Genomic DNA, 12,868 nt, shown 5'->3' with positions numbered 1-12,868 from the left:
ATGAAAACAGTCCAGGGTTTTTCTCCATATAATGGACTTCAATGGGCCCCAAACGGTTCAAGGTCCAAATGACAGTTTCAGTGCAGCTTCAAAGGGCTTTAAACGATACCAGACGATGAATAAGGGTCTTATCTAGCGAAACGATCAGTTTCTGTGAGAAACCGAACAGTATTTATGCTATTATTTTACCTCTTATCAGACGAACGTGATCGTCTCTGAGCTCCGCCATAACTTCCGCTAAGTGAGGTCAAAATACGAGCGTGGTCATAGATGTATACGTAGATGCCTCATTAGCGCTTGTACGGATCAGTAGAATGAGGCATCTACGATCGATATATCTATGACCAGGCTCGTATTTTGGCCTCACTTAGCGGAAGTAATTGCGGAGCTCAGAGATGATCACGTTTGTCTGAAAAGAGGTAAAATAATAGCATAAATACGGCTCGGTTTCTCACAGAAACTGATCGTTTCGCTAGATAAGACCCTTATTCATCATTTGGTATCAGGGCTGTCCCAAGTGGGGCCCAGTGCGAGTTCGAGAAATGGGGGCCCCCCTCGGTCGGGATCGGGGATACGTTTTAGGCAGGTCTGGAGCAGTGTTCTTTGTTAAATTGAATAAATCCCTTTTGTGGGAGGCTGAGTTTAGGAAAACATCAGAGGGTCAGAGGTCGCTCTTCCGCCGGAACTAGACTCGCGTACGGCCATTACCGGAAGCCAGTGATTATAGTTTATAAAGTTATAAATATGGATATTTTTCTTACAAAACTGCACGGCTTCGCTTCAGAAGGCCTTTATTAACCCCTGTGTGGAGTATGGAGCACTTTTATGATAGATGGATGCACTTTTTTGGGCTTCAAACTTTTTTTTGCCATTATAAAGCTTGGAAGAGCCAAGATATTTTTTTAATAGAACTCCGATTGTGTTCAGCTGAAAGAAGAAAGTTATACACACCTAGGATGGCTTGAGTGGGAAAAAGTTTTGGGATAATTTTAATTTTGGGGTAAACAAACCCCCTTAAACAGCATCATATGACCCCTTTATTATTATTAATAATAATAAAGTAGTACAACAAAAACTACCATTCTTTTTCATTTAAATATTACTACATTTTGGATTTTATATTCTTTTTCCTTCTTACTGTGCAAGTCATTGCTTTCCCACCCCGTCTTGTTCATTTATTCAAATGGGCTAACTTTATTTACTGTAAAACATAAGCAGTGTGCGCTTTAGGGACACAGACCTGTCCCATGATGTTCATGAGCACAGGAACCACTCCGTTCTCTTTGGTAAAGCCCTGGTAGGACATGTTCCTGGCTGACCGCTGTGTGCTGATGAACAGGTCACCGCTGGCCGTCTCAAATATGATGTACTTCATATCTGGCCGAACCCAGCAATTTGTTTGACCAAACATGGTTTCAGGCCTCAGAGTCGCAGCAACCAGAAAAATGTTCTTGTCTTTAAGAGCACTGAAAACATAAAAAAAAATGATGATCAAGCACCTTGTTTTTTTTTACCATGACATTATTTGGAGTAACATGATACATAAATATGGCAATCATTCAAAACAATAGTATTATGGATTTTACCTCAATTTTGCTGGGTAAGGTTCCACAATCTTCATCTTAATAAGGGTGTACTCTTGAGGACCAACTCCCTGCAATACAGATCATAGCTATAAGACACACACATCCATCCAAATTTAAACCCAAAAATTTATTTATTAATTAAAAATAGTTCCAACCTCTCCTGTCTGTCTGTCATGGTCCATGCAAGGCTGCCCATCTTTCGGCGAGTAAATGGTATATCTATAAGAACAAAAATAATTGTATAAAAAAATGATAATACACACACAGACATGCAAATATATAGGGGTGTAAATTGGACGTTTTTTCACGGTATGATATAGCATCAATACTCTCAGCCAGCGATACGATATTTGCCAACACCTCAAAAACATGCCACGATACAATTGCGAATCGATTAAATCAGTGGTTCCTAAACTTTTTAGAGTGGCATACCCCCTGAGGCATTTACCATCCTTCTACGTACCCTATCCTTACACCTATTCCATAAAGGGACAATATTTGGCCCCCTAAATTGATTTTCCAATGCATTTTTTACCTTTATAAATACCTTTACAACATTAATAATATTTTAAATAAAACATTTTGAGAAATGTGCAATGAGGATAAAAACGAAGTGATCCTTTTAAATATACACTCAAACCTCCAGGAATTGGCGGTAAGTCACAATCTTAATGCGTGATTCATCGAGTCATTCATTCATTCATTCATTCATTAGCGAAGCAGTGGCTGTATTTATGAATGAATCCTTGACTTTCATGATTCTTTCAAACCTGCAGATTCGTTCTTGAAATTCCGCTGTGCGCGATGCAGTGGCTTTCGTTGGAACTATACTGGCAAATACTGAAAATACTGTGTTTAAAATGAACATCACTTAATATTACCCTTTTGTTTGTTGAACTGTTGTGTAAAATCAATATATGTGTGATATTTGGATTTGCATTCTTACTCGTATAATATCGAATATCAATTTTGTATAGAATAGTTTGAATCTTGAATCTCTATGCACCTTCTGTGCCAGGCTGTTTGTTCTTCATGCTAGTAAGTGCTAAATCTACACATTGTCGAGAACGGTAGTATTGTAGCGTGATTTGCTAAGGCAGCAGACTCTGCACACAACATATTTGCAAATATAGGAAAAAGAATATACTGGCTCTTCCAATCTTTATAATGGCAGTGAATGGCAGCCCATCGATGGGTTTGTGTAAGAAAAATATAGTCAAATATCTATCTAAATATCTACGGAAGGCGGTCTGCCGGAAGCTAGATATTTTACTTTATGTAAAATATGATTATTTTTCTTACACAAAGCCATTGATTCGCTTCAGAAGGTCTTTAATAACCCCCTGGAGCCGTGTGGATTACTTTTATAACGGATGGATGCACTTTTTTGGGCTTCAAATTTTGGCCTGCAATTTACTGTCAATATAAAGCTTGGAAGAGCCAGGATATTTTAAATAGAACTCGGATTGTATTCATCTGAAAGAAGAAAAGTCGTATAAACCTCATGGGGTGATTTTTATTTTTGGGGGGGGGTGAACTATCCATTGCGTCGCGTGAGCAGCAGTGAAGCGGGGGTTTCGGCGCTGAGCCTATTTTTGCTGCGCTGCTGACGCTGAATTAAAGTGAAAGCAGACTTTTGATGGACAAACTAATTATGATTTCACACAAAAAGTGCTCAAAATGCACACAAGAAGCACGTGTAGTGTGTTTTAACAAGAACTGGAGTATGTCAGAAAAGAAAATGAAGAATAAAATATATTTGTAGAACATTTACCCCTTTTAAAATGTTTTAATTATTCAGTTTGTGTGAAAGTATAGTGTGTGTGTGTGTGTGTGTGTATATATATATATAACTTAAGCTAGCCAGCAAATATGATATATAAACATTAGTTTGGTTTATTATGTAGGCTACACAGACAGGTCTAGGCTATAGCACTACCCAAATCAAACAGTGTGCGTTTTATTTTTGTCTGCGGAGTTTGCGGCCTTGTAAACGTATCGAAGTATGAATGAAACCACATGATCGGAGCTGTTTTCTTGGTTGTGTTTGTCGTTTACCATTTACATGCGAATGTTGTAGTAGCCTATGCCTCCATGTTAACAAAGTTTCAAGTTATAAATGACCAACTTCTAAAAACAAATATAGGACCCCAGTTTACCCCGCTCTAGTATGATTTGCCCCAGTTTACCCAGATCTAGTAAGTTTAATTTAAAATTACTTGCATACATTCTCTTTTTTGTAGCCTGGATGCCAGCTGAACTTAGCCCCACCCACAACATTTGAGTTCGGTCTGGACTTGATCCGTTGTGGAGCAACTATGCTCAAACAGGAGCTGTTCGGAGCAATCAAATTGTCAGGGCGGGCTTTACATGATGATGGACAGATGATCAACAGTAACGTAATCGTTCACGTCACCAAAGAGCGCTTGGGTTGAATTCATTCTAATTCTAAATGGAGAACTTGTTCATTTATGCATTCACTTTTACTATTTCTCTCAAAAATGATGATCGTGTTGGTAAGTACTCTGTGTATCCTTAAATTCTTTTTACAACACCGGCAAAGATCGTTTGCACTCATCTTCTTCTTCTACTTCTTCCAGCGTTCGTGCAGTTGAGTTCTGTTGCCAACTATGCGTCGCTCCATTGCTCTGATTGGTTGTAGGTCTATCCAATTGAGTGCAGAGGCATTTTCTTTCCTGGTTCGGTTGAAAATCGCCTCATAAATCACAGCCCAAAGGAGCCGTATCAGACTCATATTCTGACTAGAATTGAGTATGATGACGTCAGGCTAGCTTTTTTGAGGGCCAAGTCTAAAATTTCTAGTTTTTATTCATTTTTATAGAATATTTGGGAGATTATCAAAAATGTCAAAAAAACTTTGTACCAAATAATTGATCTTGTTTAAAAAAAAAGGTGAAATTCTCAATAAAACACCATATCAGCTAGTTTGCCATAATCCTACATTAGAACTATTTAATAGTAAATAAAAGTAAACAGAAAACTATTGTTCTGAATAATGTAATTGTAATGGCATCTTTTTATGAATGAAGGCCAGTATCACTGATACTAATGTCTCTATGAAACATTAATGACGTTACATTACAGTATAACTGAAAGCTCCCAATTTAAACATTTATTAGGCTTTAAAAAAAAAAACTTTTAATTTAAGTGAACTTAAAACAATCTTTACATAAACCCATTATAATAAATGCTATTTTTACCTGTGGCCTTCCCTGTTAGACATATACAGAAATGTAATAGTTATTAAAAACCTTTCTTAAATGCATAAATAATAAATTAAATATAGATTAATCATCATTAAAGCTACAATTTTCTCTGTTCCCGTTGTTCTTTGATGAACATTAATGACAGGCATCATCAGTGCTCCTGTCACTTTAAGAACGGCCACAGACGAACATGGACCGGATCTCACGCGCTGTCCCGCGCATCTCATTTCCTCACAACTCTTTAAGTTCATTTAAGACGTTATTTAACTAATTTAAGACTCCTAATATGAGAATACTCAAAATTCTGTGTTGTTGTTATTGTTTGTTCAAGAGCAAAAGAGAACTCGATGTGAGCAGGAGACTGACGCAAGTCTGTCTGTGTGTTTAGTGTGTGTGTGTGTGTCAGAGTGTCCCTCGATTAGCTGACATGAGACGCAGCCACATAGACAGGACACACACACACACACACACACAGACAGGACATTGACATACAGCGCGTTCTCTTGTGTCTTGTCGTGCTTGGAAGCATTTTACATGAGGAGCGTGATCATATAATGTAACACTAGGCAAAAATTGATATAAAAACAGACGTTGCGTAGCGTTAACCGCGTTAACATGATTTTTAATAATTTTTACATAATTTGTCAAAGATTATTTAGAAAAAAAGAGGTGTTTTCAGTCCCACCAAATATTGCAAAAACGCATAATATTTAGAGATAACAGAGATAACTAATCAAATATATTTTCGTGTGATATTTTAAAATGTGTTTAAATTGCCATCTAGGTGGATAAAATTTAAATATTTCTCATTCTTTGGCAGTTACAACATTTGACATTTTCAGGTACATTCAGTCTTAACTTCTGTAAAAATGACATAAATACGCTGTTTACACCAGTTGGTTGGAACATTTCTGTTTAAACTTTGAAGGTGCTGTATCTAGGATTGATAGTAAGTGGTCGAAATAGATCCTGTAGTCCAAATTCTAAATATTGGAGATCATGGTTTCTCCCGCCCCCTCCTCCTCAGACTCGACGCTAACGCAGTTTGCCTGCTTGAGGACACACAACAGGAATGAGCGCAATTGGCAATGAAAACCACACTAAGTTGATGAGTTGATTTATGTTTTATTATGCTCTCGTTCATAAAGATTTTTAGATGGATGCCGAAGCTTTTTAGGTCTAGTAGAATCTGTGATCTCTGACCCAGTTTGTTTGCTGGCTTCCATGGCTGCAATACTGTCTTCTCCCAACTGGTGTCAAAATACTATTGGATAAACTGGTAGCATGTGATTTTGCATAGAAATATACTGGCTGTAACATCTTACTGTGAAACAAGTAGGTGAATTAAGCAGGTTTCCTAAATATTTGCAAATTTCCTATATTTTTTGCTTTAGTTAAGTGAAAAACTTACATACAGCACCTTTAATGAAATTAGTTGTTGCACACATCCCTAGTTGCAGTAACGAACAAATTGAACGCTTAAGTCATAGTTCAATATTTTACCATACCTTTTCCCAAACTTGATCTTTTTTCTCTCTTTCAGAGTGATGAACTGCCACCTCACAAAAGAGTCGTAGAAGGGGTTCACATCGGTCGTAATGAAGGAACGACGCCAATCGACCTACAACATTAACGACTCAGTCACTTCATTTACAGACACAATGTCAAAACATGCTGCATTTTTTGTGCTTAAATGGCAAAGTACAAAGTAATGAGCAGAATGACAATGGTTCAGGTAAGCGGTCACTACCTTTAGACCCATCTTCTTCAGGTCTTCTATAGCAAGAGGAGGGAAATAATCCAGCCAATGTTCAGCTTCAGCAAACTTGACAATGTCATCATCCTGCAGCCCCAGAGACTTCATGATGTCCCACTGGAACTTGGAGCTTCCAGACTTTGCTACAGCTTTGCTCTGCCAATGGCATGACAATGAAAGTTAATACAGTTTTCTTTTCCAATAAATTTCACAATATTGATCATTCATGGAACAGCCCTACAACCAGAGCTGATCCTACCTATACGCAAACTACATAGGGCCCCCGAACCACCAGAGGACCCCCTTGCTCACCACTATATAAAATATACATGACGGTAATTTACCATAGCATCATTTATATTTATTCAATAACCGTTTCATGCAGTGCGCCAGAAAATAGCATGCGTCTTAACATGGCTATGGCTGCAAAACGAAACTATCCTTCTGGAAAAGAAAAGAAGTTCCAAGAACGAAAAAAAGTATGCATTCTGAAACATTTAATTTCTTATTCGTGACCCTGGACAACAAAACCAGTCATATGGGTCAAAGTTTTGAAATTGAGATGTATACATCATTTGAAAGCTGAATAAATAAACTGGAATCCAAGGGTGCAAAAAAATCGAAACATTGAGAAAATCGCCTTATCCCTGATATCGCCTGATAACTTAAGTTATCCAAATTAAGTCCTAAGCAATGCATATTAGTACTAATAATATATTTTTGCTATATTTACGGTAGGAAATTTACAAAACATCTTCATGGAATAGAGTTTAGATTCTCAGCCCGAGCCCGAGCCCCACGGACCGGGTCGGGACGATATTTCCTGGTACCATCCTTGGGCCGGGCCCTTGATCAACCATTTGTGTTTTTATAATCATTACTTCTAATTGGGTGGGCACTGGGCAGAAAGCTATGCCATAATCAGAAATAATATATATATATATATTTAGCAAAGTAAGAACTAATACTACAACTAAAAAACAAATGTGTACAAAGTTGCACAAGTCAGGATTAGTCTAAAAATGCGTGTTAAACTCACAGCACATGCAGTGATGGAGCGCGCAGGACTGCACGCCAGTCATGAGCTGCTCGCGTAAACAGTGCACATTAAACTATTTTTTTTCAGTTTCGAATTGTTTCATTTAAAAGTGGACAAAGTTTTCTATACACATATTTCTCATGTCTGTGAGGCAAGTAGCCTATACGATGAGTTTCGGTTTATTTATGAGACGCGCTCCAGTTCATGTGCAATGAAAGTGATCGCTCCCGCGCCTCCATGTCACGATTGTCTGCTATAGCCTATTTGCTGCTTATTTATTAAATCCAGGCAATTGGCTGATGAAACATTGATTACAATTAAAGGGTTAGTTCACCCAAAAATGAAAATTCTGTCATTAATTACTCACCCTCATGTCGTTCGACACCCGTAAGACCTCCGTTCATATTCGGAACACAAATGAAGATATTTTAGCTGAAAGCTGATGCTGAGAAAGGCTTCAGACAGGCCTCCATTGGCATTCAGTACATTTACACTCACAAGACCCATAAAAGGCACTTAAAACGTCGTTACAAAGTCCATCTCACCACAGTGACTCTACAATCATTTTACGATGCGACGACAATAGTTTTTGCGCGCAAAAAAAATCAAAATAACACCTTTATCCAACTTGTTCTTGTCTTCCGTGTGTGCCTCCACGACGCATGTGCGAGAATATGACGTAGCGCCAGCGTTCGGGAATCCATGAAATGCACACTTTAGCCTGATTTTGAGAACTACGCCGAGACCTAAAGCACGATCAATGTAGAATTCAACAGCTTAGACACGCGCGTATAAACGCACTTCCTCTGCTTGTAAACAAATCCCTTCTGGGTCATGTGTCCGAGCGCCGGATCTGCGTCATATTCTCGCGCATGCGTCGTGGAGGCACACACGGAAGACAAGAAGCTGGATAAAGGTTTTATTTTGATTTTTTTTTGCACACAAAAACTATTGTCGTCGCATCGTAAAATGATTGTAGAGTCACTGTGGTGAGATGGACTTTGTAACGACGTTTTAAGTGCCTTTTATGGGTCTTGTGAGTGTAAATGTACTGAATGCCAATGGAGGCCTGTCTGAAGCCTTTCTCAGCATCAGCTTTACACTAAAATATCTTCATTTGTGTTCCGAATATGAACGGAGGTCTTACGGGTGTCCAACGACATGAGGGTGAGTAATTAATGACAGAATTTTCATTTTTGGGTGAACTAACCCTTTAAGATATTTATATAAGATAACTTATACAAAATGAAATTCACTTTAAAGAAAGGCTTTCTACAAAACAAAACTTAATATTAAAAACATTTATAATAACCACCAAAATCATTTCTGACCCACTCGCATCTTTGCACTTTTCATAATCAGATGAAATTTAAAAATAACATTATAATATTTAAACATAAAAATTAAACAAAATGCATTGTTTAATGGCTACAACAAGTACAGTAGGCTACAGTACAGATAAATGTCATGTCTGAGCGGGATTTGAGCGAACGTTGTTTTACCGGTGAGGGTTCATGAGTGGTGCACGCTGGCATAGAGTGGATTATTGAGCTGAGCGTCACACCGGTTCGCTTCGCTCATTACAGACCCGGTCTCGTCAGAACGCCCGATCATTTTTTTTTGCCCGATCTAAGCTCTATCATGGAACATGATCTTTACTTAATATCCAAATGAGTTTTGGCATAAAAGAAAAATTCTAATTTTGACCCATACAATGTATTGTTGGCTATTGCCACAAACCTATGCGACTTATGACTGGTTTTGTGCTCCAGGGTCACATTTATTCTTGACCAGTGTTCATTTCGTTGAAGAATAATTTGTTGTCATAATTTTCGTCAACAACCTTTTTTCACTGACTTTTTTGTATGACAAAAACTATGTTGTTTTCGTCAACGAATAAAAACGAGACAAAAATATTAGGGAGGAATAGCCTGACAAGCCAGACCCACATCAAGATGTTGGGTTTGGGAACACACCATTGGCAGGGCTCAATCCAAGAGGCGGGATAAACGGTTGTCTTTCAAATTCCCTCTGCACGTAATAGGATAGTGCTACAACCAACCAGAGCAACGAAGAAGGTGAAGCGGAGCTAGTTGATAGATTAAACTTTCACCGTATCCGGTCGGCAAAACTCCAAACACATCTTCCTTTCTTACAGTTTTTCTCAATTGTTTACTCACAAATACTGGTACTTGAGGCACAATGACCACATCATGTAACTTTGGGAGTGTTTTACATTGATCACATCAGAGTTCAAATGGTTCTTATAAGTGTCTATTCATATAATGGTTTGTGTGTGTCATTTGAAAACAAAATACCATTTTGAGAAGATATAACATTGTTTTGAATGTAAAGTTTCGTTTTGCAGGAGAATTGGGGGGTTTTGCCCATAGTGTGTGTGTGTTTTTTATTTGTGTGTAGAGTTCTGAGAGTATGAGGCACGTATCTAGTCTGGTTGCTCAAAAAAGTATTGCAGATCATAATTTCTTACTTATTTTTAGGTTTTGCATTTGAATAAATATTTAGACATGTTCAAACACTAGATTCTTTAAATGTGTGATTCTCTAAAAGTTAATAACTTACATCCTAATATTTTTAATTATACTTATATGCAAACACGAGTGAATATTAATGAATGCAAGAAAATATAATTTAACCCAAGAAAAGTTTAAAATAGTGCTCAAAAAGACGAACTTATTTTTCCTTATATGTACAGTAGGATATATACATACAAATTGATACAGAATCAAGATCGAAATCGATATTTGTGCTAATCACCCCATGCCCCCGCCTGCCCGCCACCACAAATTGGTTTCTAATCTGTGGGAAACACTGTAATTTTTACTTAAATTCATGGAAATTTGGGGTTTTTAAGAATGCACTGACAGGGGCCCCTTCACAAAGTTTTGCTTAGGGCCCCCAGAAGTGTAGGATCGGAACTGCCCACAACATTTATGCTATAATTTCCTCATAACATATACCAGGGTATATACAGAACTTCTTAAGTTGAATTTAATACCTTTTACTACCTTTTTAATACCTTCAAAATATTTTTTAATACCAGCGCGACTTCAAGCTGCAACTATAGTAGCGTAAATTAAATATCTTTCCAAATGGAATAACATATTGCATCACAATGTAACGAGGTCATTATAACTTAACATCAACTGCCCACAGAGATGAGAATAGAAATAAAGACAGAAGAGGAAGGAGACATCTTCTTCATAGTTCGTGCAGTGTACAGAGGGAAACGAGAGCAATTTTCACAGCACAATACAGATTTTTTTCTTTTTCGTTTTAAATCATGAAGGCGAGTCAGGGGATATCACACAAAAACGCAATGTGCGCGAGAGTCGGTGAAGTCTCAAACCTGGTCAATTATTCACTACAGAAAGTGAACGTAAAATCTGACAAGCTTTCGGCGCATATTCTCACAGAGACAAGAGATATCTCGTTATTTATATAAATCTGCTTTAACATATGCTGATAACGAATAGCCTATAACTGTCTGAATTTATATTCTTAATATTTCTCTTGTGGCCCACATTGTGAAACAAATAAGAAGAGAAGTATAGGCCCATTTCGTGTTAAACAAGTTGTTTTTGAAATAAAGCTGCTCTTACTTTCTGATAATACTGATATTATTGTAGTGTTCTGACATATTATAGACTGGTAATCATTTTAATTATAGGCCTATAATTCCTTGTTTAATTGGGCAAAATGTATTTAAATAATGAGGAGCAAGCTAATCTATCTATTCTTTTATTATGCAGCGTTGGTTGTGCATTGATGCATTATGAAATTATCACGGGGGCAAATTAAATGTAATATCAATTTAATAATAAAAGTAGGCCTACCCTAATAATAATAATAATCATTTATATACATAAATTGTACATCCTAAATCCTCTTGATATCGATAGCTGATGCATTTGATAGGCCATCTCTCTGTTATAGGTTTTTTGCGGATATTTCACTCGTATAGTGAGCAGATAAGTCGCGCTCGACGATCCGCACAGTGTGAGCACATAAACTGTGAGCTTTGGCTTTACATCGCATGCGATCTACTCGTACAGTGTGAGTAGGTAACCTTGCTGAAATCGCAGTGTATGCCCAGCCCTAAGCAACTTGCATATATCGAAACAGCTCTTCAATGCCATCGCTCAAATATAAAGAGTGGTGTTTAGTTGCAAGGTCTAAACACCTCAGCTCGCAATGTAGCGGTGGTGATAGGGCATAGCGTCTGCTGTCTGACGTCTGTCACGCACCTGTTGATGATGCTGCTAGGACTAACGTTACTGCTGGCAGTGGTTTGCATCGGGAGAGCAGTCGGGGTTGAGGGCAATTGCAGTGGAGGTTGAGGTCGTTGATGCATCCGTAGCGCAGAACATTGATATGGGAAGCTGCTCGCTACGTCCGCGCATCCTAGCTTGGTGGCTGCTATATGATTACATATGACGCCATTCACCCCCACCCAGGTTATATTAATTGTCTTCTTGCAAATGTGGCAATAAGCCTCGCGGCTGTTGCAAACCACTGGCCTAAGCCAGTCTTTAAATCGTGAGTCCTCCAGCCAGAGGTCCAAAACTTGCATTTCCCCATGTTTTACTTACTGAATGGAAGCGAGCTCGCGTACATGTTTGGCAGCAAGCCAGTCGGGTAACTTTACCCAGTTTGTTTCAGCGCGCGCGCGAATGAACACCACCTCACATGATATCGTGCAGGTCCTACTCCCAACATATAAATGAATCCACGCGAATTAAAAAAAAAAAAAAAAGGCCTGTACTTAACACAAATTGAAAATTTATCTAAAAAAAAATTGGGCTCGAAAATGTAATACCTCGTCAGATGACGTTTACTACTTTTTAAAGGGGGGGGGAAACACTCAGTTTCAGTCAGTCTCATGTCAATCTTGAGTACCTATAGAGTAGCATTGCATCCTGCATATCTCCGAAAAGTCTTTATTTTTATTATAATTATAAAAGGAAGATGCGCTGTTCCGAGTCTTTCCGAAAAAAGCCGTGCGGCTGGGGGCGTATCGTGTGGGCGGAGCTAAAGAATGTCGAGCGCGCGCCGCTGTTACTGTGTTGAGTGCGTCTGAAAGCTGCATCATCCCTAAAAGCGGGAAAAAACTTTATTCAACATAAAAAATGGCTTTTAATCAGATACAGCCATACATCTATGATCCGGAATCAGACCCAGAGGCTGAAGTTGAACAGGAGGAGCAGCAAAAACGACTAGAGCAGGACATCTCTATGTG

General features: G+C 38.2%; 1 protein-coding gene across 1 annotated transcript in view; it reads right to left on the bottom strand.

Annotated features, from left to right (window-relative positions):
* The window catches only part of lars1b (leucyl-tRNA synthetase 1b), a 68,726-nt gene that overhangs the window by 52,190 nt on the left and 3,668 nt on the right, over window positions 1-12,868 (bottom strand). The window contains exons 6-10 of the mRNA XM_079835918.1: window positions 6,564-6,725; window positions 6,322-6,434; window positions 1,742-1,805; window positions 1,587-1,654; window positions 1,241-1,466 (exon numbers count right to left, since the gene is read on the bottom strand). Of these exons, the coding sequence (XP_079692044.1) occupies window positions 1,241-1,466; window positions 1,587-1,654; window positions 1,742-1,805; window positions 6,322-6,434; window positions 6,564-6,725 (633 nt within the window). The remainder of the gene's footprint in view (window positions 1-1,240; window positions 1,467-1,586; window positions 1,655-1,741; window positions 1,806-6,321; window positions 6,435-6,563; window positions 6,726-12,868) is intronic.

Source organism: Gobio gobio (genome assembly GCF_949357685.1).
Source record: "Gobio gobio genome assembly, chromosome: 14".
NCBI lineage: Eukaryota > Metazoa > Chordata > Actinopteri > Cypriniformes > Gobionidae > Gobio > Gobio gobio.
The sequence above is the reverse complement of the archived record's forward strand: the minus strand, read 5'-3'. Positions and strand labels throughout refer to the sequence as shown.